Source organism: Fistularia commersonii, chromosome 28 (genome assembly GCF_037954325.1).
Source record: "Fistularia commersonii isolate RoL2024-O1a breed Wild chromosome 28, RoL_Fcom_v1.0, whole genome shotgun sequence".
In the NCBI taxonomy this organism is placed as follows: Eukaryota; Metazoa; Chordata; class Actinopteri; order Syngnathiformes; family Fistulariidae; genus Fistularia; species Fistularia commersonii.
In genome coordinates, this window is record NC_141311.1 from 451,619 (window position 1) to 477,373 (window position 25,755).

Consider the following 25,755-nt stretch of genomic DNA (forward strand, 5'->3'; position numbering starts at 1 on the left):
TTCTCTTTGTTCTTCCTCTAGACCTCCAATTCCAGCATCCGTCTACCAATATCGTCACTCCCTCCTCCGTCCATGACCCAACCATCTCTGACCTTCTCTCCAAAATATCTAACATGTGCTGTTCCTCTGATGGACTCATTCCTGATCCTCTCCATCCTGGTCACTCCCAAAGAGAACCTCAGCATCTTCATCTCTGCAACCTCCAGCTCTGCCTCCTGTCTTTTGGTCATTGTCCGTGTTTGTAGATCATCTCACCACTGCCTCCTCCACCTTGCCTTTCCTTCCGGCTGATGTTCACCTATATCTCCACACCCCTGACACTTTTCTCCACCCATTCCAGCCTGCTTGAACCCGTCCCTTCACATCTTCTCCTCACTGTCTGCTGCTGCTGCTGCTGCTGCTTCTGTCCCTCTGATGGACCCATTCCTGTCCCTTAAATCCACGGACGCATACATTCATTGAGTTCTCATCGACCTTCCAACGAGAGGAACCTTCTGGAGACCAGAGTCCTCCAACTCTTACTGCTCTTAGTATGTAGTTGCAACCGTGATGGGCTCATAGTTTTGCCAGATCATTTGTCCAGATAATTTGTCCAGATGCGGCTCTTTGTTTGGAATTCATCTGATGAATAAGAAGCGTCTTGAGTCCCGGGAGCCTGGCTGCCATTGGTTGACTGACTGTCCGATGGGGGGGGGGGCAAGCCGGTTGGCTGTGGCCGCATGACGTACCACCGCTTCGTGTTCTGATTGGTCCGTCGCGCTTGTCAATTACGATTGGACGAATGCCTCGTGCCGCGACGTGACGTCACCCAGGAACATGGCGCCGCGGTAGATGTGTGTCTTACGATAGACAGGGCTATTGGTTTGTTGTTTTTTGCGAGCTGCCTTTATGTGAGCAACGTCAAAGTTCATACGTCAAAAATGATAGTTCGCGTAAGACGATATCTCCCTTTGTCTCCATGGACGACAAGGGTGTCCATGTCGTAGCGGCGTTTGCTGTCGTCAGCTGAAGGTGTTACCATCGAGGTGTTAGCTTGAGCTAGCGTGCTAGCGGCAGCTAGGTGGCTATGAGCGAAGCAAAACGGCATCAAAGATGCCTGTTTATGGAGGCGACACTGGCATTATGTTGATTATCAATGACTGAAAGACGGTATTTGCTCCGTTTTTTCTGTTTTTTTGGTCAAGACGACAACTCCAGTTGGCTACCAGTTTATCAGTTACGCTAGTAGGATGGAGAGCCGTCATGGAAGTGTTATGTTGCTGGCCAGTGCAATTCTTATGTCATGCGTTTGGTTGTCTGAAGGTGCCCCTTTTCAGTTTCCCCACCGAACAGGTAAGAAATACTGACACACACTGTCTAATGATGTCCAACTCACAGCCCGTGTTTCAGGTTCATCCAGCCGAGCTCGGCTGGCTCTGGCTTGCTAGCTGATGTTTACGTCGCGGGTAGCTTTTGCTTAGCAACAGCTAACGCTAGCGGCTAACAATACGGCAGCTTAGCTGGAATTGCTGCCAACCTATGAACTATGTCATTATGTGTCGAGCTCAGCCGGCCGTTTCTTTCTGTTTTGTATTTTTCACTGGATGATCTTAACGAAACGCACAATTCTCATTCATTTCACGACAATGACACCTAAGCGCTCCAGGTAACTGGCAAGGTCCAGTAAGGAGTTAATATATAGTAATCGGGTCCCGTCAGTCTGATTTGATGTTTAACGAACCCAGGTGCAGTCTTCCGGTCAAAGTAGTTTTAATATGACTACAGGTAAATGTTCACCTTTTTACCGAGCTGAATTATTACCACCAGGTTTACCACCAGGGCAACGGAATAGATGTCTGGCCACTATCGTGGCAGCATGCTGTGTTGTTGTTTGCGAGAGGATTTTGTTTTAGCTCCTGGCTAATAATCACATCACGAGTCGGTCACAGGTGTGATTTTGTCATATGTCCTTTAAAATGATACTGCCCTTATTGGGTTGTAATGCAGTTTATGAGTATGTGAATAAAAAGTAACGTGACATAAGTTGGACAGCCATTCACATTGAAGCAGGCTTATTATATGCCTTACAGAAGGATTGTACTTAGTACCGTGATTTATTATGACTCAATAAAAAGTTGACAACATTGTTACTTCAAAACTGCAAGTCTGGTATCAAGCTGTCAGTAATTTTTTAATGCAACATACTTCCTGCAGTTTTTTGACGTTTGAATTCTCGTGTTGCGTTAGGATGGTTTGGCAGAGCAAAATATGGAACGTTATATTCCTATTTCGATAATTTAAGATGGTATAGTAGATCACTATTTTTTTTTTCCAAAAACATTAATAATTTGCAACTGCGAAAGCTGTTAAAGAAGACATCGTTCTCGTGAGTGCAGAGGAATTCTCCGCCTCGTATTTTTCAGTCTCAAACATCCCTGTTGATATAACTTGCTTTCTTACATGGATTGAATAGCTGCCGTGTGACCTTGTAGAGACTTTGCTAATGTATAACTGCATCTCATGCCAGTCTTATCAGTCCGGGTCAATGTTTAGCAGCCCTACTATTTGCTCAATCATAATACATGTTGGAAAAGGGTAGAGCAAAAGATTTTTTTATGAATTTACTATCTGATAACCTATCCTTTGCCCCACTTTCTCTATCGTCAAATTGTAGTCTTTCTATTATTCAGAGATGTATCACTCTCTTGTATGATCATAAATTTTTAAATCCATCTTTTTTTCCCCAGACATAATGCATTCAGTGTACTTAAAAAGCAAACTTGAAATTAAAATGTTCGTGACTTGATGGGAAATCTTCAATGGTGTTATTGATGCTTCAAGGTTTCTGTTTGGATGAAAAATTAATTGGAACATTAATTGGTGAATACATGTTGACATTTGGAAGATTTTGGATTATAATGAATTAAATTAAAAACAGCAAAATATCAACATGAGTGGTTTTTAAAAATTCCAAATCTGATGGTTTGCAGATGTCCTGACCCCAGCCTATATTAAATCTATCACATCTAAGAAATGCTGGTATGCGGTTGGATGCCTTCTGGAGATGAGTTGACAACAAACCGATACGATTTTCCATTCATCGAAATAGTAATCTTTTTTCATATACGTTCTCCATCGAGTGCATGCAGTTCCTTCCACAGGATAGTTGTAATGTTTACTATATGCAACTGTTTGTAAATCTGCAATAAGCCACGGCAGCCATTCTTGTGAGCTTCTTCACTTATTCAAGTTCTGACCCAACACACCTGGTACATCCTGCTGCAGCTGAGTGACCAGGATTTTCAGAAGTCCAGACACGTAAAACAGACAATACCATCCTCTATCATTTATGTAACATTCACTGTTGTAAACACCGGTGGGTGTAATCTGCCAAAATGGGTCAGCTCCTCCTCTGCGTGAATGCCCACTGAAATATGCAGTGGAACCGAAATAAGACTTGGCAGCTCCCCGCTGTATTGGTCCCAAAAACCGGTTGAGTCATTTGGCGGGGCCTGCCAAGTCATAATATGAACCCATGACTCAGATAAGTCTTAACCAAGGAGAAGCGATCCCATGTCGAGCTGCTGTGACCCAGCGCCTGGTTTTTCCCTCACACTGCTACCACAAGGCCTCCAGAGTCTTCCTCCGCCTGGAACCCCGTTGCTCCGGAGAAGCGCACAAGCTGCCGACATCAATAACTTCTGCGGTAGTGACCCGAGGTGGAGCTCCGATTTTAACCAACAATCTGAATTCTCTAAATTTATGTGTCTACACACACACACACACACACACACACACACTCTTAGGCAGTTTCCCAAGTGCTATCATTGCTGGAAGTCTTTTATGAAATACAGATTTCAGGGCTTACTGCCACTGGGCTGTTGGAATTTGGTCCATCATAAGCTTGCTTTAAGATCCGTGTTGCTGGAAATTGCTGCTCGTGGGGTTCAATGTGTGCTGAGCGTTTGTGAGAGAATGGCTTCATTCACCTCAGTCACTGGGAGGATTTAGTACAGATCCTCAGATCGGTACGATACGACCGAATACATTTGAGGCATCCAATGACTCAGAGAATTCACGGGGCGGAGCGGTCGTCCTCAGAGCCCAACGGTCCTGGTTTAATTCCCGGCTCCTCCCAGCCTTTCCAAGTGTTCTTGAGTAGGACACTGAACCCCTAGTAGCTGCCTTCAGCTCATGCTTCACGGTCAAATTTGGCTGTTATTGTGCTCTATATTGGAGAACTGAATGTGACAATAAAGGTGTTTCTGTTTCTTCTTCCTCGAACATATGCAGTTAAAGGTCTTTATGACAGTAGAATAATGTAGCGTGTGTTAAATATAATGTTTTCTATTTCCACTGTTCCACTCTCAGAAGACTAAATCAACAAAGACGGACATTAGGTCATTGACATCTTTTTTTTTAGAAGTCTTATTTTTAAACGAATGAGACTTTGTAAGGCAGAAAGCAGTTTAGTACACATTTTGCAAATACGTGACTGTTGAGCTAGGAGGCGATGGAGCAGCATGTTATGCTACCATGCATGCTCAAGATAAGATTAGATAAACTTTATTGATCCCCATAGGGAAAAATTCCTTTGTCACAGCAGCGTAACAGTTATAATGTCAACAATTTGAAATAATAAAATAAATAGAATAATAGAAAAATTTAAGAAATAAAAAAAAAATCGAAATAGAAAGACATTAGAAGACAGGAGATAGCAAGACGTCCAGGAGTAAATGGACAGCAGATAAACAGCTGTGTTTGAAGCTGCAGGTGACCGCGCTTTCTGCCACAGTGACTCTGACATCCTGGCTGTGGGTTGAGAAAGCAATGTCAGGTGACTCAGAGGAAGAGGGAGGAAGAGGGAGAAATCTACATGCATCAGGGATTTTAAGCCCCTTTATTCTGTCCTTTTGCAAATGTGGCAAGTGCAATATTGCATGCACTGGTGGTTGCGCTTTGTTTTACAAGTGTGATGGAAGTTGTGCCGGTCCAGCATCTAACTTTGGTGTGTTTCAAGTTACCCCGTGGAGAAGGTAATGATGGAACTTGGACTCGGAGGTCATATTGAGTCCCCTGTGATTGCAGCGCTATTGGTGTTCCGATGGCTTCCTTTAGGAACGGTTTAATTTTCGATGCGCACCGTGTTTGTTTTTCAGCGTCTTTCTCAAAGAAATGTCAACTCACAGCAGAAACCGCAGAACTCGAGGAAGAAAGGCAGAAAGCAAAAATACATTTTGAAGTAGACAGACGGGATGATGCGGTCCTGTCTATTTTTACAAATGATGACTTGTACCGCAGTACACGTGAAATAAAGCCCAACCCCGGCTGATATGTTTGCATCGTCTTTGTGGGCTTGCTGCCCCTCCTGCGTCCATGTGACCGCACCCGACCAGCTTGTCACAACAGTCTTTTCAGCTTTTGTGAGGTTTTACCTCAGGTTTATTTTGGAGATGTTTGTTTTCATGAAAAGGTACAGCTTACTGATATTCATCAATATCAGCTGAAAGCGAGAAGGTCAGCGTCCCGAGTAAGATCTCCTCCAAGTCCCTCCGTGGGTTTTACTCGTATTCTCGAAATTGCTCGACTCTAAATATAATGGCCGGCCTTTGCCGAGTCGAAAATAGGAAGAAAGTTCCACCCTTTTCGCTTCTTTCGAGTGTTTCGTGCTGCATTGTTGCATTCTAAGATGTGCTCGGTGCTCCTCAGAAGACCCGAACTGACGCCGCTGTAATATTTGCTTCGAAGTACGTCTAAATGTGCCACACTGCCATGAGAGAAGGTTCTCAACTAGCATGGTCATTCCAGACATTCATTTTTCTTTCATGTGAATGAGTCACAAGATCTCGTGGTAGAGATTTGTAATCATTAATCTGTTGAGAATCACCGGTGAGAGAACTGTTACGTTGCTGTGACAAAGGAATTTCCCCTATGGGGATCAATAAAGTTTATCTTATCTTATCTAACTCCTGGGGAAAAAAAATCAGGAAATACCCTCAGTCCACATTGTTTTGATTGGCTCTGCATTTGATGTGTAACAGACAGACTCAGAAAAGAAGTTCTTCGTTCCACCCGTGAAGAACCATCAGTAATGTCCGTTTGTTTGCATGTGGCGAGTGGCGAGGTCCGGTCCACTCGCCAGTGGAAAGCTGAGATTGCTCCACGTGGAATCGGATGGTTCTGAGACGTTTAAGGACAGGTCTGACGGAGGCCAGAGGTGACCTGCAACGCCTCTTCCGCCTCAAGCAGGGGAGAAAAAAAATCAAATCAAATCCAAGCTGAAAGCAGGATGGGTTTAATTATATGCGGTATCTTCTGACTGTTGTTCTAAACATCACGGGCGGCCAGAGACGCAAGCGAGCAACCCGCTCACCTTTCATATGACCGGTGACATTTGAGACGGGAGGAATCAAGGTGGACGAGTGGTGAAAAGAACGTGAAGACATGCTAGCGTTTGCAGCCAACAACAAGACTTGTTTTTCAACCGGGTTTGGAATTCGTTATACATATCAGATCAATGTGAGACCTTTTACTTAAGGGGATGTTTACTCAAAACCACGGCGGTTTCTACCCTGCCGCACCGTTTCACTGAAGCTACCAAACAGGTGTATGGAGTGAAAGCCTCCAGAAATAGGCTTCTGTTTTTATGTTTAGTAGAGTTAGATATATGTTTTTGGTAAACCACCCTCAGGAATGCATGAATGTTGGCGAGCATCAGTGTAAATAGAGGTGTGAGGTGGGTGGGTTTCAGGCTGCTGTCAGCCCTGACACATGAGCTGCCGGGCTGGCAGCATCCTCACCCGCTGTCATTTGCGCTGCACCATCAGCCGCTCATCCACCGGCAGAAACCCCCTCTACCTGCGCCTCCAAATCTCTGATTAGCAGCGCTGGTCAGACGGTGCGCTTGGAGCCGTGATCATTGTCACATTATGTTTAGGGACGCTGTAAACATGATTTGAGCAGTGTTTGGATATTTACAGTCCCGAAGCTTTCTGTTGTTGGATTTGTTATTCTTGTCAGAAAAGCTGGCACACTCTGGCGTGGCAGTGTCACAGTAGGAACAAGGGTGTCGGGGGCCATCCAAGTACATTACGCAGCACAAACGCTGCAATACATGCATCTACAGTATGTCTATATCTATATATTCATTTGTTGTGCAGCCTTCCTCATGACCGTTCGCCTCCTTTTCAGGCAGGGGTACGGGAGACCCGTTTTCTGCATCTCTCTACCTGTCACTGGCAGTGTCCCTGACGGTGGTCGTAGCCGTGGTTGTGCTGCTGGTGAACTGCGTGACCTGCTGCAAGGAAAGGGAAATCAACTTCAAGGTGAGCGTCGCAGCGGGCAGGTGGCCAGGCAGGATGCGGACTCGGCCTCACGAACCATCGGACCGGATGGTAACGGGATGGCGCCCGGGACGCGGACCGGAAATCCTATTGTTAAATGCCCGTTCCGCTGCGCCTGCCTTAAAATGCTTTCCCTTGTCTTTGTGCAGGAGTTTGAAGACCACTTCGATGATGAGATTGACTTCACCCCTCCGGCAGAGGACACTCCGTCCATGCAGTCCCCAGCTGAGGTGTACACTCTTTCCGTGTCCCCCGTGGCCTTGCCCGGGCCGCCTCACTTTCAACCTCCTGCCCGCATCACAGGTGAGAACACGCATAGATATAGACTGATGTCTGTCGAAATGCATAAACTAAAAGTGAAAGTTGTGGCAATGACTGCGTATGGCATTTTACCGCGCTGTGCACACATCCGGGCGCTCTTATCGGTCGGTGTTCCCTTTCACTTTGAAGGGACTCGCTGATTTATCAATCAAGCGCTGATGACCCATGATATTTGCCTAAGTGATTTACAGATCAGATCTTCAGCTGACTTTCCATAGTCTGTAGCATCATTTATTTAGTTTTTTTGATGCCGAATTATCTCGGTCGTTTTTGGCCTAATACTTTGAATGAGAAGCCCCATCAATGGGAAGCAGCCTTCTTGTTTGAGTGCGCATTTAATTTGTTTTTCAAACTTGAAGCGTCACCGGCGTGGGAGCATTCGATGGGTCGATCAGCAGTGTGCAGCTTACGAAAGCATGTTTCAGTCACAGTGAAAGAGTTGCGTTGACTGAATTGGCTGTTGGAAGATAAAGACAAAGACGTCCATCATGTAATTGATGTTTGCGAGACACTCAGTTGTTTTTTTTTTTTAACAAAGATTGTTTTCCTCTGTGACCGAAATGCAAGTAAATTACATTTTGGTATCAGTTTTCAACCAAATCCTTTTAGACAGTTGTATTGACTCAGTTTTGACATTTTGTGCTTGTTCGGTACGAACGATCGGAGGGAGAAACATCTAGATGTCCTATGAGTTCAGCTGTGGCCCGGTTTCCATCCAGCTACCAGGTCTTGTGGAGTTCCAGAGCTGGCAAATATTCATTAATTTACTTGGATTCAAAGCCCTTCTTGGAGAGATTGTCATATTTTACCAGCCATCCTGCTCCTCTGTCCAAAACAAGTAACATTGTACATTTTTCAGTGATACAGCCTTGTTATATCTTTGTAACAATACCAATATGAATTATTTAGTAATATCAATACTATTCTATATGGCTTCCCTCAACATTCTGATTATTTTTTAAACTTTTTTCAGGTAAAAATAGATTTTTTTTTCATTGGAATTATGCCGCTCCGCTTCTTGTCCACAAACCCTGTCAGAGTCTCCTCTGGCTGGTACGCAGATAGTTCCTCAGGAATGAGGCGGTTATCTTCAGCCTCAATGAGACGGTACATACGGGGCAAACAGGATCCGCAAGTGGAAAGTCAGGTTTTGTTCTTTTTGTCCCAACTTGATACTCAGCAACTTGTTTTTGACTCTTGTATTGATTGTAGTTGTTTTGCTTTCCAGAGGGATCCTCTGGCTTTCAGGTCGCACGCCACAGTCTGAGCTACATCCAAGAGATTGGCCACGGATGGTTCGGACAGGTAAGAGGTTGTTCTGCCTGGAAATGTATTTTAGAGAAAATAAGTGTTTTCTTAGTATTCATGATGATGCATTAAGGAGGTGCCGTCACACACCTGGGCGTACTCATGCATGAATGGCTTGCTGTCTGCGCTCCTCTCTGTCCACTCAGGTTCTTTTGAGTGAAATCTACACTGATCCAGGCGGAGCCCGAGTGGTGGTGAAGGAGCTAAAAGCAAATGCAAATGCAAAGGAGCAGAATGACTTCCTCCAGCAAGGAGATCCCTACAGGTGATTTGATAAATAATGGATTTCAGTTTTGTTTTTCCTTTATTTCCATCATAAATCTGTTTAGGGCAACCCTGAACCAATAAACATGATTGCAATATTCTTGCTCATATCTAATATCTGATATTTTAGTACCCCCCTTTGCCATTGCTGTGTCGTCAGCATAAAACTGTCAAACGCTAACACGGCTAAATATCGGCATGTGTTTTGTGTTCACAGAGTCCTGCAGCACCCAAACATACTCCAGTGCCTGGGGCAGTGTGTTGAAGCTATTCCCTTCCTGCTTGTTTTTGAATACTGTGAAATGGTTAGTAAGGCTACGGCCAAATCGACGGACAAAGGTGAAACCTACCCGCTGTACATTGGAGATGCGTGTGTTCACATCACAGGGCCTGATGCGACTTCACGTCCACGTCACACGCCCTCATTGTGTCACTCTGTCCGAAGTTGGCGTATTTGTCATCTGATCTTTCGGAAGTCCTCCTCTGGAATAGCCTTCATAATTGAAATTGAAAATGGGCCCTTGGCAGGCCGCTAAGCTGCGAGGCCTATTAAAACACTGTCTAGAAAGCAGACGTGGCTGACCTGCCCCATTGACCATCTGGACGACTGTCTCGCTCCCAAATTAGCCCGTCCGCTTATCTCAACATATTGAAGTGACACGGACGGCGTCATGGCCGTTGATTTATTGACTGTTTCTCTTAATCTATTGGGAGGGGGCCGGAGCTCCCTCCCCGCGGCCCTGCCAGCCTCCCCGCGCTCCCTCCTGCCCTCTTCTGCCCGACTTCTGACAAATAGCTGCTCTAAGTCTTGGACTTCTCACATTCCCACCTCACCCAATAAAGCAACAGGCTCCTTTTACGCTCCTCCAGCGTCGGCTCCACCAGTTGCTGTGTTTGTGCATTTTTATGGGTCGCACCTTGTGTATGTTGGAGACCTAAGCCTAGTTTGAAGTAAAGTCAGCTCTTCCTTCAGACACCCAAGGTGTGCCTACAGATGGAATGCAAGCAGCTAAAAATGTGACCAACAAAGTATAAACTAATTTGGTGTCACTATTATTTACCTGACTTCCCACACCATACAAGGAACGCTTGTTTGATGGATAGTTTTTTTTAAACCGCAATTAGCATCTAATTACTGTGGAAAGTCATCTCGGCGAGTGGTTCGTGTGCTTCTACACACCTAAAGACTATAATTCTGCCTATTCTGGTCCTGCGCTCCATTCGTAGGAGTCGTCGCAGTCGCTAACAGGCCGTGAAACGCGCGTCTGGAAAAACACCTTGTCTTGTTTATGTAGAAACAAATAATGGCTGATGAATGACGTGCAGAGTGGGCGACAGACAATGAATATTTTCTTTCATGCGCCCCAGCTGGCAGGCGGTGTTTCCATTGTTTGGCTAATGCAGATCCGGGCGCTCGGGGAGCCTGCGCGATTAATGTGTTGCTGCGCGGAGCCCTGCCTCCGTGTTGCATTCCCATTTGTCTGACCCGCTATCGCGTCCAGCAGGTTGCAGGTCAGCTCTTCTTGCCAGGCATTGCATAACTCCGCAAGGCAGGGGTATTGTCAGCTGTCCAGACCTGGCTGGTATCCTGACTTTGAGGTCCTTCCCGGCCAACTGCGGTGACGTCTTTAACAGGAGATGGAATGACTTATCGCAAATGTGTGTGAGTCATTAGGGAAGATGGGATGATTAAGAATTTGTGCGGTGTGTCGACTGTGAATAAGTGTGAGGGTACCGCAAGCGAGAGATGTCTGGCTTTGATTTCCCCTGCCGAGTGAAAGACCGTCCAAGTGGGATCTTGCCTTTCACAATACACGTCTCGTTTGGTTTTGATAGATCGCCCCTCGCCGCGTACGGCTGTCCTTTAGGAATTATTAGATCCAAAAAGGATCGTTGAACGGGTTTGCTGGTGGGATATGAAATGAACGCCGGCTTGTCTCCGGCCTCCGACCACTTCATGTCGATAAGTCCGTGTGTCGGAAGACAGAACGCGACCGCGCGGCTGCGGAGTTGACGAGGCGAATCTGCTAAGAATCCAAGATACCGTGATGTTTTGTGTGACGGGCCGGTGATTGATGGTGGTTTTTCCGGCCCGTATCACCCGTGCCGAGTAACCCTGACTCTAAGCATTTTAGTCATCGAAATACATTAAGCAACTGGTGCAGGGGCCACAGAATGTCACATACCGTAGTTTGAGTGACAGCTTCTAATGCATGCATCTTCTGCCTGATGCCCGGCCAGGACATTAGTCAGACCCTTCTCGGGTTCAGGGTCTTCCACATGAGCCAGCTGACTATTGGCTTTCAAAAGTCGTTAATCCCGTTTATTTATTACGGTTGTTAAAGCAGGGAACTGCGATGAAGCGGTGTGACGGGAGCGCTGCGTGTTACTGCCGTGTTGTTCTTTCCCGATGGGACCCCACCCTGCAGCATCACCTCAGGCGTCCTCACGGGTTCGTCCGCACCGCCCGCTAACGGGGTCACTCGGTAGAGACCCGCGACCGCCGAAACCCACATGACCTCGACTCCGACGAGCCCCGCACTGAACATTTGCAATCTGGTCCATTTTTTTTACCTGACGTTATAGTTTACATCTCTTGAACGTCGCCGTTATCGCAACGCCGCGTAATTCCTTTCGCCTCTAACCCGTCGTATTGGTAGAGATGGCGACCTCTGGCACTGAGGAGCAAACTAGGTGATTTAGCACACTGAGATCCTGCTGGAACCTGTGCTTTATTCATGATTCGCGCACACACGGGGCCTAATTGTTTTTACCTTTGGCAGTTAAATGTTTCATTGACAGCACTGGATCCCCCGGAGGCCGGACCTAATCACCTGCTGCGGAGGCTTCACAAATAAAGACAGGCAGAGTGTATCACTTTCCATATGTTGAATTTAGCTCTTCTGTGAAGAGAAGACCCTTTCCCAGAGAGAGAGAGAGAGAGAGAGAGAGAGAGAGGGAGGTGTGTGTGTGTGTGTGTGTGTGTGTGTGTGTGTGTGTGTGTGTGTGTGTGTGTGTGTGTGTGTGTGTGTTATTAGGTTGGCAGGTGGGGTGGGGGTCAGTTATCTTGCGTAAGACAACTGATCTAAGCTGCTTGTTGTGAGATAGCTCGCAGGGCTTGTTCAGCCCTGGCATTAACAAGCGTCTTGAGTGATCCGATCACAAGTTGACAGCTCTAAATACGCCAGTTTACACTCGCCGGCTGAATAAGTCTCCGCATTCGTTTCGAGTGACCATTTGCAATCATATTTCATTTCTCCGCTGTATGAACAGCGTCGTTTCCATTTGTAAAGTCGAAATAACATTTCACCCGCGGGAGGCGGGAAGAAGGTGAATGCGATTACTTGACTACAAGTCACAAGTGGAAAAAGTAAAGGAGAAACTATCCCAGAAGTGTTGTGTTTAAATACAGAGCCTCATTTCCGGCCCGGGATCGTCTTTAGGCGCACATGAGATGGCGCACCGCATGTGACTCGGCACATTTAACAAAAAGCGCCTTGTGAGTGGTGTACGTATGGCATGTTCTAAGCTCATTCCTCAGCGGAGCTCTGTTTGTGGACCGGTCATCTCCCGTACTTGAAAAGAGTTGTGCATATAATCCTCAAGCACTTGGAAACCCGTTTTAAGGACTGGACATTTGTGCGTGTGTGTGTGTGTGTGTGTTTATACTCGGGCGGGTGATACGGTTTGCTCTTCTCAGCGAGGGCTTTACGGCCTGCTACCACATACCTCGCCGCGAAGAAGCCGTCCAGGGGACGTCGGTCTCAGTGGTGTTCAGTGCCCCGGTTGGATTTAGACGGGCCCCTGAGAGTCAGCACAGCATAGCAAGGCACATGTATCGCAACACATTTCTTGGCCAGTTTACAAAAAGGAGCCAATATAGATGAGAAGAGAAAGATCTGCCCTGCACTCCGTTCCTGTATGGTCACGCTGTACCTCACACCATGTTGGTGACTGATGATAACAGGTGTTGCAGAAACTCCTCCTCGCTGTTTTGTCAGCTGAACAAGCGGGCGTTCTTGCTGTTTTTCATCTTTGCATCCTCTCCAGCCTTCGTGTCTACGCGAGTGACCCGAACGGCGAAGAGCCTCCTGTCCCACATACATTTTTATTGCTCGCCCACAGATCTGTCATCAGCCTAGTAAGCTCAGCTTCTAAGTACAACATACTCAGGGTCTTTTCCTGGTCCGGATCGAAGCACCGGCAGTATTATACCGATCGGGCTTGCGACTGTCTGAGGACTTTTTACAAGTCGTGTATTTTAGGAGTTCCAACGAGACCAAAATGAGACCAGCTGTCAGGATGAAAGCACTGTGTGGAAAAGAAAAATAAAGGCGTTGAATGAAATGCTTTATTAAAAAGAGCCGAGATGCGGCGTCAGACACGAATGCAGTCTGGGGTCTTTGTGTCTCATCCGTCCCCGGCCCCTCATCTATTCATTAAACTTTGTATTAGTCACATTTAGATTTCGTCAGGGGGGTTGTGAGGGCCACCGTAGATACAACGCCGCCGTTTGGGAAACCCGTATTTATTTTTTCCAGCCTTTCCTCTCCTCCCAGCAGCATTTACATTGGATGGACGGTCTTATATCCTCTCGGGAAGAACGCCATAAGAATATCTCCGGCCCCTCGTGGCTTTAGGTTTTTTATCATATTGCCAGTTCCTCCAGTCCATTCAAGCCGTCCACCAACCCAATGTGACCCACTAGGTTTATATCACTGACCTCAGGTGGCTCTCTTATTTATAAGTCCCTGAGAAGCAGCATCGAGGTCCGTTGAGCGGCGCTACCCTTATTTGGTCCAGCAGCTCTTGGGCTGTGTGGAGGGGAGGCAGGATGGGGAGCGTCTACTGCCCCCGTGTGGTGGCCTCTGCACAGTGCATTTAATTGGAACTAATCATTAGATCGCAGCTAATGCTGTAAGACAAGAAGGGCTTTTTCCCTTTTTATTTTAAATGTGACACCGATGAACCTAACAGCTGTGTCTTTGCATGTGTGTGTCTGCAGGGGGATTTGCGAGGCTATCTGTCTCAGCAGGAGCGCCTCTTCAGAAACGCTGAGTTGCTGCAGCTCCAAAGGATGGCCTGTGAAATCGCCGCCGGGGTCACTCACCTTCATAAACACAACTTCCTGCACAGGTATCAGCTCACAGCGGCAACGCTGAAGTAGACGCCGTCGTTTTAGTCACTTAGCTGTGCATTTTGTTCCTCACACTTCTTTGTCTTTGATAGAATTGGGTCACAGTGAAGCTGCCTTCCTCTCTTGAGTGAACACATGTAGGCCGTGATGTTAAAGGCATCCTTCATTTTGTCATATATAGGTTTTATCGTAGGATTTTGCATTTGATATAATTATATACTCAGGTTTTTGCGATTCAGTTAATAGCGGTAGGATTTTATGGTTAAAATCCTTGTCGGTCACAGATGGTTGACGTATAGCGCGTAAAAATACCGCAAACTACAAACAGGTCGCCTTTGTTTTGCTCCATCGGCATTGTCAAAAACGCAGAAGTGCTGCGTATTCATACTTGATCAGAAACGCAGCACGAAACCTAACCTAGAATCGGCGCTTAGATGCGCCGTCCGAAGGATTTTCATCTTAAGAAGTTGCATTCACGAACGATTATGTTGTGGCTAAATTGAACCGTCTCCCGTGTTCTTAATGTACCAGAGTGCTACGCTAGCAGCTGTTTAGAGGCTCCTTTTCTTCTCCTCACGCTCGCTTCAGATTGACGGATTGAGTGTCGCTCAGCTTGTTGTTTATTACACTTCTGGTTTCCCTCACAACTGTTGTTTTTCTCCTGGATGACAACCTTGACGTGCCAGAAGAGCGTCATTAGATCAGCCTGTTCTCAAACACATACAAGATTCCAGGATGACCCCAGTTTACAAAACTCAGTGCTATGCTAATGTTTTGTTCAGTTTTATTTACTCGTGTGTGATTAGTGTGGTTAACTCATTGTAAAGTTCAAAAAGGCTTTTGTCAAGACATTATTTCTTATTGCTCCTCACCGATATATTCCTCGTGAATTATTTCCTTTTCAATTTAGACTTTAGATTTTTCCCTGCTCATAAAATAAAGATAAGCTTGCTTTTCTGTTTTTTCTTTTATGCTCAAATTGTTTTGAAGAGCGACTGAATATTTGAATGTCAGAGTCCGTCTGTGTCAGCATGTCATAATTTCTCTCACAAGTTATGTAAATCCCATAAACATTTATATCCCTAATCTTTGAATCAACAGAAGTATTTTACTGGCTATGTACCGTGACATAGCTCGCCTAATCCTCGCTGTATAAATAACAAGATTATTAAGGCTGTGCTTACACTAGAACCTACTGTCAAATCACTGTCAGGAATACCGATGTTCCCCAAAAAAGGTGCGCTCGGAGCACAGGCGGCGTTTCATTTTGCTCTTTACCAGAGCAAACGCTGGTTGTCTGGCCCCCCGGACGGCAAATAGAAGGGTACGGGAGGTCTGAGGAACGCCTGGCTCGGGGTAACATATGATGCTCAGCTCGTCAGCTCTATTTTGCATGCTCAGAATAAGCTCGGAGGCTTCCAATTACACAGCACCCAGGCATTGCCACAGTGTCAGCTGTCTGTTGCCAGAGGGATATGATGATTCTGCTCTTTGCATGTAAAAGGATAGCCTCATATTGGATGTTGTGTTTTTAATCCCTGTAACAACGTAAAGGCAGTTTCTACAAGGCTCCCCTTCATGCGGACCAATATAGTTTACAATCATAAAACTATTTCTGTGGGACCTCGGCTCAAAGGCTACAAAGGATGGGTTTTGTCACCGGTGGGACAGGGGGTCGCAGCACGCCGGTGGAAATGAACACAAAACTCCACGCCGAAAACCCCGCCACTCCAAAACCGGAAATATCATTTGAATGAAACGTGGACAGAAAGTGACGTTTAGTATTTTTCAAACATGTTTTTGTGCCTTATGAATTAAAACCGTCAACTAGGTGGGGTTTTCCTGGTTGTTTAGAAGGGAGGATGTGAGCCCGTGATATTCGCATCACTTGTTTTCTGTCCCTCGCTGCCCCTCGTAAATGATGGTAAGGTTGAGGTCCGGCATCAGCGGATGAAGAAATAAGCCACAGAGACGAGGCGTAGCTTCAGGGAATATTTAGGATGGGCAGCTCCTCGGACATCTCCGGTTCCCATGCGGTTTATCATGCGCTGTCACCACTTTCTGTTCCGTCTTCCGACAGCACGCTCACATATTCACTCCAAAAATACTTGGTTCGGTTGTTGACATGAAATTGGTGGTTAAATTAGTTTTAATTAGGGAGCTTTTCTATTTTAAATGCATTTACCGCAGCTGTTTTGCGTACGTCCTACCAAAGAAGCCAGGCTTTTTTTCCCCCACAAAGAGCATGTAAAAATCCGAGAACGTCCATGAGCACTGTTTATTTCTGTCACTTACTGTAAGAACATGGGATTCTTACATGTTTGCGCTCACAGTGTCTCTCCAAGTTAAAAACGGACTTCCGTTTTCTTGTCCTCCTAACCGTACAGTAAACCATAATAACGGATTGCGTGACGGCGATTCCTCGCCAACCATTAGCCTTGTAGGGTGAAGATGCTCGGCCCGTTTCCCCACTGCTGTGTTGCTGTATTTTTGGGCCGTCGGCCAACTGCAGAGGACAGGAGGCAGGACAGTTTAAAATACATATCCATTTATCTTACGTAGGTTTCACCGGCTGTGACAGTAGCTGCGGCGTATGCATGCGAGAACACCGGCGTCAGCAGTGTTTGTCAGGAGGCTGAGGGATTCGGAACCTGTGCGCAGAGAATGCCGACAGGCCGAAGGGGAAACCGGCGACTGCGTTTATTTCACGAATAAGTGCACATTAAGCAGACACGTGGCAGAAGGCCCGAACGGGGTTCGCGCCCCCGCCCTCACTCCCTCTCTCCGCCCGCAAAAGGCTGGCGAGGCTGGCGTTTTCCTCTGGAAATCACCCTCCTGCTGTGAACTGGGGTCAGGAATAGCACCCCCTGCACTCTTATTGTGGAGTGAGGAGCTGTGGAAAAACACTCGAGCACCTGTGAATTTCCTTCCCGGTGTTACTGACTAGAAAGTCCCCGTTTCACCCGTTCTTGAGTTGTGGTCTGAAATGTCGGGGTCGATCTCTCGATTTCGTCTGAAACCTTGTCTGAAGTTCCCTGTATGTTTGCCACCCGTACACACCGCTCACAGTTTCCCTCTGTGCTCCCCCAGCGATTTAGCTCTGAGGAACTGCTATTTGACCGCAGATCTCACCGTCAAAGTGGGAGACTATGGCGTCGGACCCTCGGCATACAAAGTAAGCCAAAACCTTGTGCGATATCGGCGTTTCTCAGAACGGATCTCGACCATTTCATCATCGCAGGCATGGAATCCACGTCAGGATCTGGTTACGCGAGGATTAAACTAGTCCGTGGTTAACGTGTCATTCTAATTTGATATTGCAACCTCCCCGTCGGACACGCTAATAATCCGCGGTAGTCGAGTAAAGACGGGACTCGACATTTCCTGGCACCTCACCGGTCCGGTTGTATAATAACCGAATAGCTTCCTGGCACCGGGAGCCCAGCCTCAGACGCAGCCTCAGCCCAGCTTAGACCGTCACAGATTTAACCCAGGCTTTAGGCCTCCGGCAGGTTCAATTTTCATGAAGCTTACATCATTGTTTTAAAAATGAACATTGTTCTCTGGATATCTCCAAGTGATAACTACCAAAAATGAGAAACTAGCAATTTCTAATCAAGTGTGAAGGGAAGATTTCAAGAAGCCCCGACACTTAACGCTCAACGTATTCTTGTCCGTGTACTATTTGTACCACGTGTTAGGGTTAGGGTTAGATGAGAAAACCCTAACCCGTTGTCGTAACTGTCAAGGCGTAGAGGCCGGTTTTACAAGAAGCTCTCGCGAGCATCCGGTTAGAAGCCGAACTGCATTTCGTCGCCCTGCACTCCTGCAGTGTCATGACAATAAAGTAGAATCTAATCCGATCCAATCCAACGGAGGAACTGAGGCGGTTTTGGATGCGCTGCTGGTTCCACTGTGCCCCGTTCAAAGTGCATATGTGCTAAAGCGGTCTGTCCGCTGCATTCCTCACATACTGCTGAGCTGTGGCTTTGGCTGTCTGAATTTAATACTCATGAGATAAGGTCACCCCGGGAATCTATTTCTGTTGAAGAAAGGGAGCGTCAAAGCGAGATTGCGTTGCCTGATTGTAAATCATTTTTGCAGGCTAATAAACAAGCGCATTTCTCCCGCTGAGAGACGCTTTTAAACGAGGATGTGTTTATACGATTATTTACAGTTTTTCTAGGCAGTTACACAGTCTGTTAAGGAGCCGGTATCATCACTGACCGACCACTTCTACTGTTACGCCAGGAGGATTACATCATCACGGAGGATGATGTCTTCGCTCCGCTTCGCTGGTTGGCTCCTGAGCTGGTGGGCGAGCGCCACGGGGGGGTGATCACCATGGAGCAGTCCAAGCCCGGCAATGTCTGGTAGGTACCGCTCCCCGCTCTCGCCGGAGGGAGCTTTAAAAAAAGACATTAGTCAGAGCCACCGCGGCCAAGTGAAATTCAAGGATACGTAAAAGCCGACCACATTCGTGATCACACAAAAGATCCCTTTCGGAAGGCGCCGTTACAACATTCTTTTTAAAGTTTTTCAATTTCCAACGTCACAAATGTAATATTTGTAAATATTTGAAAACAAGTATCGCAACAACAGAGCATTTCCGGCACATTAGTACATTAGCGCTTGATTACCGAATCTATAGATTGGCCTCGATTCCTAAAAGTTGGAGAAGGGCCGTCACAAGACCTGACGGAGCCGCTTCTCTGCTTCGCTTGCTGAATGCAGTCCGAGGGCCGGATGGCAACCAAAATATAGAAGTCGCTGGGTGGAGATCCAGCTGGTGCTGCCCGGCTCTGCTTTGTGTGCCGCGGGGACACCGAGGGTTTCGTGGCTCTATGCCGACTCCCTTCGGAACCCAGAACGCACAACTCAGAAGGCCACGGCAGGGCCCGGATGCACCTGGAGTCACCCGTCAGCACGTCCGTTCAGAGCGGCAATACTCAGCGGTGCACTCGCCAAGAGCTTTGCAGAACCCACTTTCAGCTCCACGATCCTCCCCCTCTCCCCCCCGTGTGCAGGGCCTTGGGGGTCACGTTGTGGGAACTCTTTGAAAATGCCGCTCAACCGTATCCACACCTATCTGACCGAGAGGTCCTCAACCACGTCATCAAGGAGCAACAAGTCAAACTCTTCAAGCCAAAGCTGGAGCTTCCTTACTCTGATCGATGGTGAGTTTGGATTTCTGCCTTCGTAATCTAAAGTTTTTTAAAGTCACAACTCGGTGGCTGCGGTCGCCGTTCGTGGCGTGTTTTGAAAAGCACGGTTTCTTTGCTCTTGTAGGTATGAGGTCCTGCAGTTCTGCTGGCTCTCGCCGGACAAGCGTGCCACGGCCGAGGAGGTCCACCGCTTGCTCATCTACTTGCGAATGCAAGGCCAGAAGAACATGGAAGAAGACTTTGAGCAGCGCTGGGATGCGCTCAAGCCCAACCCCTCCACGCGGCAAACCACCGTCAGCCACTCCTCCTTCCCCATCCTCGATCAGTTTGCGGACGACGCCTTGCGACAGGAGATCGATGAAGTGCTCACCGTCACCGAAACCAGCAAGGGTCTCAGTTTTGAGTACGTTTGGGAGGCGGCCAAGCAGGACCACTACGACGGCAGCCACGGGCAGGCCGGCGCCGACACGACGCTGAACTATCACAGCATGTTCTTTCCCGTCTCCAGCGAGGACATCCAAGCTCACTTCCCAGACCCTGGATCCAGGGCAGCGGGCGCAGACCCTCCCTCGGGCATTCCAGGGATTCTACCGGTGTTTGACGCGCAGAAACCGTCCGGCGGGCGTGGATACTACATACAGCTGGAGGAGCAGCTAGAGGAACCGGGGAACGGAGGACGGGACGTGAACTTCAGTTCGAGCCAGCAAGACTTCGTCGTCCTCCAAGATGTGCGTCTGGATGAATCGAGCACGGATGCAGATTTTTTTCACCACAGCATCGACTCCAAGGATTCCTATCAACCGGACAGTCACATCTGGTCGTCTCTGGAAAACGACAGTCCGTATCACACGAACATCTTCACCGAGGAAGAGTCCAAGCAGGAAGATTCTCCGTCCTGGAGACGCAACTTCATGGAGCTTCCGGAGCGGAACGGCAACCCTTTCCGTGAACGCGCCCGCCCGCTGGAGGGGGAAGCAGAGGCGGGAGAAAGAAACGGCGAGTCTTTTTTAGGGGAGTGTTCAGAGGCCGCTCACCGGGTGGGTTCTGCGGAGGGGCAGAGCTCAGACGCCACCGGGCTTCTGAACACTGAGCGACCCGCTGACAACTGCCTGTTCGCCGCAGAGCGGCGTCTGCAGAAAGAAGGGCCCGGCCTGGCGAGCGCTCGGCAAGACTTCCTGTCCCCCGGTCAGGTCCATGAACCAGAAGAGGCATTCAAAATGAGATCTTGGGACGGCCCGGATGCCGTAGGCAGCTTAAAGGGGACGGGCCCTCATCCAAACCCCGCACTGAGTAGCACATCCCCCGCCAAACAGGGACTTCTGGACTATTCCAGCACCGGCTTGGGAGAATTCTACGAGTCTCCGGGGGCAAATGAAACAGGGGTGCCTTTCATTACGGTGGTCACGGAGGACAACCTAAGCGGTCAGCTGCCCGTCAGTACTAGTTCTTCCACTGAGGACTTGGGTCCGCTCCGGCCCTCAGACAGAGCCGTGGACTCTGGTTTCGACTCTACCTCGGAGAGGTTCGACGTTCTCGTTAGTCAAAGCGATAGCTACAAACCCACTTTCTCTGAAAGTGCCAGTACAGACCTGTTGTGCACAGATGCCAAAATCTACAGCCTTGAAGATGACCTCGGAACCTCAGAAGACGGCGCTCGGCCCGAAACGAGTCCGGCGCCGAAAGGTCTGCGAGCTCTGACGTTGACGTCGGACGACGGGCGCGCCGACGATCTGACGAGCAACGATCTGTTGAGCGACCTGATCGAGGACGCCGACATAGAGATGGAGAGCACGCTGTCTGACCACGAAGAGTCCTTCATGGATGCCGACGGTCGGCGTCCCGTCAGATCTTCTCTGTTGGTCTCCGGTCCATCTCTGGACCAGATCAGCCAGGACAGCTTGCTGGAGGACAGCGCCTCCACCACTCTGCCGACCGTCGATAACTCGGCGGAGACCCCGGACTCGTTGGACTCCCTTGACCCGGCCGAGGAGATCAACGCTCCGACGGCGCGGCACAAACTCCAACCGCCCTACAAAGTAGCCGACAGCGGCTACGAAACAGAGAACCTGGAATCTCCGGAGTGGAATTCTCAGCCTCCCGGGAAAGAGCTCTCCCCGGTAAAAAACGGCACGGATTTGGCCAAAGAGCAGGAGACGGAGGAGCCTTCAGCCGCCGCCCGTCCGCTCCCGCCGGAAATCATCATCTCTGAAGTGGAGTGCACGCCGCACGCTCAAGACGGCGACGGTCTGAACGGAGACCGGCAGCTAGATGACGGCGCCTTGGAGTCGCAGATGGCCAGTAATTACAGAGACTCGGCCTACTTCTCGGACAACGAGTCGGAACCGGAGAAGAAGCCGGAGGAGGGATCTGCGGGGGGTTCCGCCGAAGGGACGTGGCTGAGGAGGTCCGCTGAAGAGGCCAGCAGGGACGCCGCGGACGGAGATTCGGATACCGTCGCTTCGCGTCCGGACTCCTCTGAAGCTCGGGTCGATGTCGGAGAAGAATCTGATCTTCTGGTCAAAAGTGCGTCGCCGGAGGCCCAATCGGAGTCTGCGGCAAACGCCTCCCCTCTGGAACGTGACCTGTCGGAGCCGGCGGCGCCGCCTCCTCCGGGCGAGAGCGCGGTCCACGCCAGGCTGAGCCGGCCGCGCACGGCCGAGCACGGCCACAAGATAAAGGAGCCGGACATGGAGGGCCGTTACCTGGGGAGGCGGGAGGGGTTGGCCGGGGACGGCCACGAAGACGGGATGGACGCCGACGAGGAGGACGAAAACAGCGACGACTCCGACGACGACGTCCGCGGCTACCGGCTGCACAGCTCCAGCGAGGACAGCGAGGACGACGGCGCGCGCCCGGTGCCGGTCGTCGTCTCCGATGACAGCGGCGCGAAGAACCTGAAGAGCCTGCTGAAGCCTTCCGCCGCGAGCGTCCGGACGTCGTCCTCCCAGCTGCCGTCCGGGTTCAACGCGGAGCGCTCCAGGAAAGCCGTGTCCTTTTTCGACGACGTCACCGTCTACCTGTTTGACCAGGTAACGCGCGGCGCCGGGTTTGGGGTTTGGGTCCGCGCCCGTCCTGAGCGGTCTCGTCCTGACCGGTCTGTCCGATACTCTCTGCCGCAGGAGACGCCCACCAAGGAGCTGGGCGACCACGGATCCAACAACCAGATGCCGGAGTTCGGCAGTCCGGGGCCGACCGCCGGATACCTGAACCGCTTCGCCAATTCGGAGAGCTCTACCGACGACGAAGGTACCGCCGCACCTCCGCCGCTGTGTTGGGCCCCCGACCCGTCCGCTCCCCCCGCTCACGCGTTTGATCTCGGCAGGCGGCGGCTTCGAGTGGGACGACGACTTCACCTCCGCCGCGCCCTCCTTCCTCTCCAAGGCGCTCCGAGAGCCGGGATCCAAGCCGATGTCCACGTCTGCGGCGTCGCCCTTCTCCTCTCCGCCCCCGGCGGCTCTCCGTGTGCTGCAGCCCAGCTGGGCCGGCGCCTCCAACTACTCACGCTTCTCCATCTCCCCCGTCAGCATCGCCAGCTTCTCCCTCACTCACCTCACCGACTCGGACATGGAACAAGGAGGCAAGCGTGCACAGCTCCGGGCTCCATCTCACCGCGGCTTCGCTCCGTTCATAAATGAAGTTTAGACGTAAAGTGTAGCAGAATGTGCGCGGTGCAGTTAGCATTTAAGCATGGCGAGTGTGGGGCTGAACTCTATAAAACCACTTTCACCATTTCTTTACATTCTCTTTTATATATTTAATATACATTTTAAATGTGAATGTTTTTCTTTCACACCATCTTTCTTCTTTTCCAAAAACATGCTAGAAATCCAGGCTACTGGGACGGATTCTTTGCGTTTCAGTTCATTTTAACGGGAAATTTAATCGGACCTACGAGCGAACGGAGCTCCGAGCTCGGTCTCGGAGCCGAGGCGCTGCCGCAGCGAGCGGGTTCTCTAACCCACTAGTAACCTACTAGTAACCCACTCTAAACCACTAGTCGTGTCTGATCGGCTCTTCGGATGTCCTCTTGATGAAACCTCCTCTTTTCCTCTCTCAGGAAGCAGCGAGGACGGAGAAAAGGACTAGCGCGCCGAACAAAAGGGACCCTCCTCGTCGCGTCGAACACGACCTCGCACTTTTTGGGACGGGACGGCACCGGAAAGGAAGGCTCTGCGTGGTTCGGCGGGTCGAACCGCGAGCCGCTCTCTCAGGCAGAAGTCGCTCGCTGGTCGTGGAAGGCCGGTAGGACGACGGCCCCCGGACGGGCTCCGCCTCTCCAGCTCCGCCTGAGGTTCCCTCTCTCCGGCCCCGACCTCCACGCGTCCGCTTTAAGAACTCACCGAGCGCATTCCAGCTATCGGGCGTCTGCTCTCCGAGCGCGTGGGACGGGAGCGCCCTCCTCCTCGGGGCGCGCCCGTCCGTCACCTGAGGTGAGCACGCCGGCCCGCTCATGTATCTTCACACCACAAGGAATAAGCTCTCTGACTCCAGCTGATGTAAACTCTGTATCATTGCTCCTTTGTGTTGTGCGATTATTTCAGTGGTTGCCTTTTTCTTTTCTGTCTGTCATCGTGACCTCCGGGTGTTTTCACGGCCTCCTGACTGGAGAGACGCTGTACGCTACCCTTCTGTAGCATTTGTTTGAGATACCAAGGTTTAGAATGTAGGACCGACCGACCGACCGACCGGCTCGCACGAGCGTCCCTCTTCCGCGAGGGCCGAACGCCGCACCTTCCTTTATTTATGCTCTCAGCGCCGTCACGTCTTTCGACAAGGTTCGCAGAAATAATCCTCGCGCGGCTCGAGGAAAGCGTTCGGATCTGCCGAAGAGGCGGCTCGGGATTGGCCGTGTCCGGGTCCGATCTGGGCGGCCGCCGTGCCGCACGCGCTCCCCGCATTCGCCGACAACGCACGCTTTCAAGCCCTCTGTACAGATTGTGGAAAAGTGGGATATTTTATTTTTGAACCTCAGATCGAAGAAAATATACGGGGTGGTTTATAAGAAAAAAAAAAAAAAAGAAGTGCAATGAATTTGTATGAATTGAAATTTGTGTACAAAGTCATGGTGACTCCTGAGTGAGGCGCACGCGCTCCGAGCTCCACGCCGACTCGCGGCTGAAGGAAAGATGATCAATGTCAGACAGAGACGTTAACAGAAATTTCCGTTGCCTTTTTTTTTCATTTTATTGCGTTTTAACCCAAAGAAGTGGTTCAGAGGGTGTTTCTCGGCAAGCGCCTGTCACAGTTCATCGCCGAGCGTTCGGGATGTATGCAACGGTTGATTTTTAACATTACGTTTTTTTTGTTTGGCGAAGAGAATCGATCCTAGAGTCCCGGTCCGATCTGATCCGGATCAAGTTTTCCCCCCGAGACTCTTGAGGTGAAGCTACGCTACAAAAGAAAAACACTGAAGACCGACGGTCGTCGCTGCTTGGTTATTGAAATAACGCTAAGACGGGAGGAGCTCCGGAAGGGCCGCCTCCTTCCCTTCCGGAAAGCACTGTATCCTAGTTAACCTGTGGTCAAAACCAGCATCCTGGGCTTCACTTAAACTTGAACGTTTATTTAAGGAAATATGTCATTTGACTACAGTATACATTTGCTTAATCTTGCACATTTGACAAATGTAACTTAATGTTGAAATGTACTGATGTATATAATTTTGTTTTTTTTCGTCGCTGTCTGTAAATGGAATCGGACGTGACGAGTTGTGGGGCTGCGGGTTCGACCGGAGGAACATATCACACCTGGGCTGGAAGCGCTTAAATTAAGACACTAAATCAGATGTGAATCCATTCTGTCCGCTCAACTTGTAGATTTTAAGAAAAAGTGATATTTTTACTGTATATTGACCATGATTAGTGCAAAACAATGAAATGTTTATAATTACACTGTTTAATATGAAAATAAATGCAAAAGGACTTGTAGTCGGGGCCTGTGTTTGTGATGGGCTGGAACACAGATATGAAGTTGCTGAAGGTGGAGGCGACGCACACACACACACACACACACACACACACACACACACACACACACACACACACACACACACGCGCGCACACACTTGCTCAGGCTCTTTATGGTTTTATCATATTGCTAATTTGTCAGGCAGCAGCCGATTGAATTGAAAGTGCAAACGTTTCCTCTCTGCATGATGGGTTGATTCAGAGAGCCGATCGCAGCCGTTTGCATTTGATGTCGAGTTTCTCCCAAACCGTCTCCGTCTCCTTTTTGGAGA

At 49.2% G+C, this 25,755-nt stretch overlaps 1 protein-coding gene and 1 long non-coding RNA gene across 2 annotated transcripts; one reads left to right on the forward strand and one right to left on the reverse strand.

The window, feature by feature from the left end:
* Nucleotides 1-817: 817 nt before the first annotated feature.
* Nucleotides 818-25,441, forward strand: lmtk2 (lemur tyrosine kinase 2). Its single transcript, XM_086176040.1, has 14 exons — nucleotides 818-1,332; nucleotides 7,171-7,304; nucleotides 7,472-7,625; nucleotides 8,872-8,948; nucleotides 9,098-9,216; nucleotides 9,433-9,520; nucleotides 14,221-14,351; nucleotides 17,443-17,527; nucleotides 18,604-18,725; nucleotides 19,380-19,529; nucleotides 19,642-22,546; nucleotides 22,637-22,763; nucleotides 22,840-23,094; nucleotides 23,575-25,441. Exons 1-14 carry the CDS (start codon nucleotides 1,230-1,232, stop codon nucleotides 23,601-23,603), a joined length of 4,479 nt encoding a protein of 1,492 aa, XP_086032166.1. The 5' UTR covers nucleotides 818-1,229; the 3' UTR covers nucleotides 23,604-25,441.
* LOC147217060 (uncharacterized) lies at nucleotides 8,158-10,355 on the reverse strand. Its single transcript, XR_015108961.1, has 2 exons — nucleotides 9,566-10,355; nucleotides 8,158-8,965 (listed from the first exon to the last, which is right to left on the reverse strand). It is a non-coding gene; the product is annotated as an uncharacterized LOC147217060 (long non-coding RNA).
* Nucleotides 25,442-25,755: the final 314 nt, after the last annotated feature.

Bases quoted from the DNA above. Each gene is read 5' to 3' on its own strand.
- lmtk2 (XM_086176040.1), top strand. From the start codon at position 1,230: ATGGAGAGCCGTCATGGAAGTGTTATGTTGCTGGCCAGTGCAATTCTT. The intron at 19,530-19,641 runs GTGAGTTTGGAT...TTGCTCTTGTAG, and splicing joins CTTCCTTACTCTGATCGATG to GTATGAGGTCCTGCAGTTCT. The intron at 22,547-22,636 runs GTAACGCGCGGC...TCTCTGCCGCAG, and splicing joins CCGTCTACCTGTTTGACCAG to GAGACGCCCACCAAGGAGCT.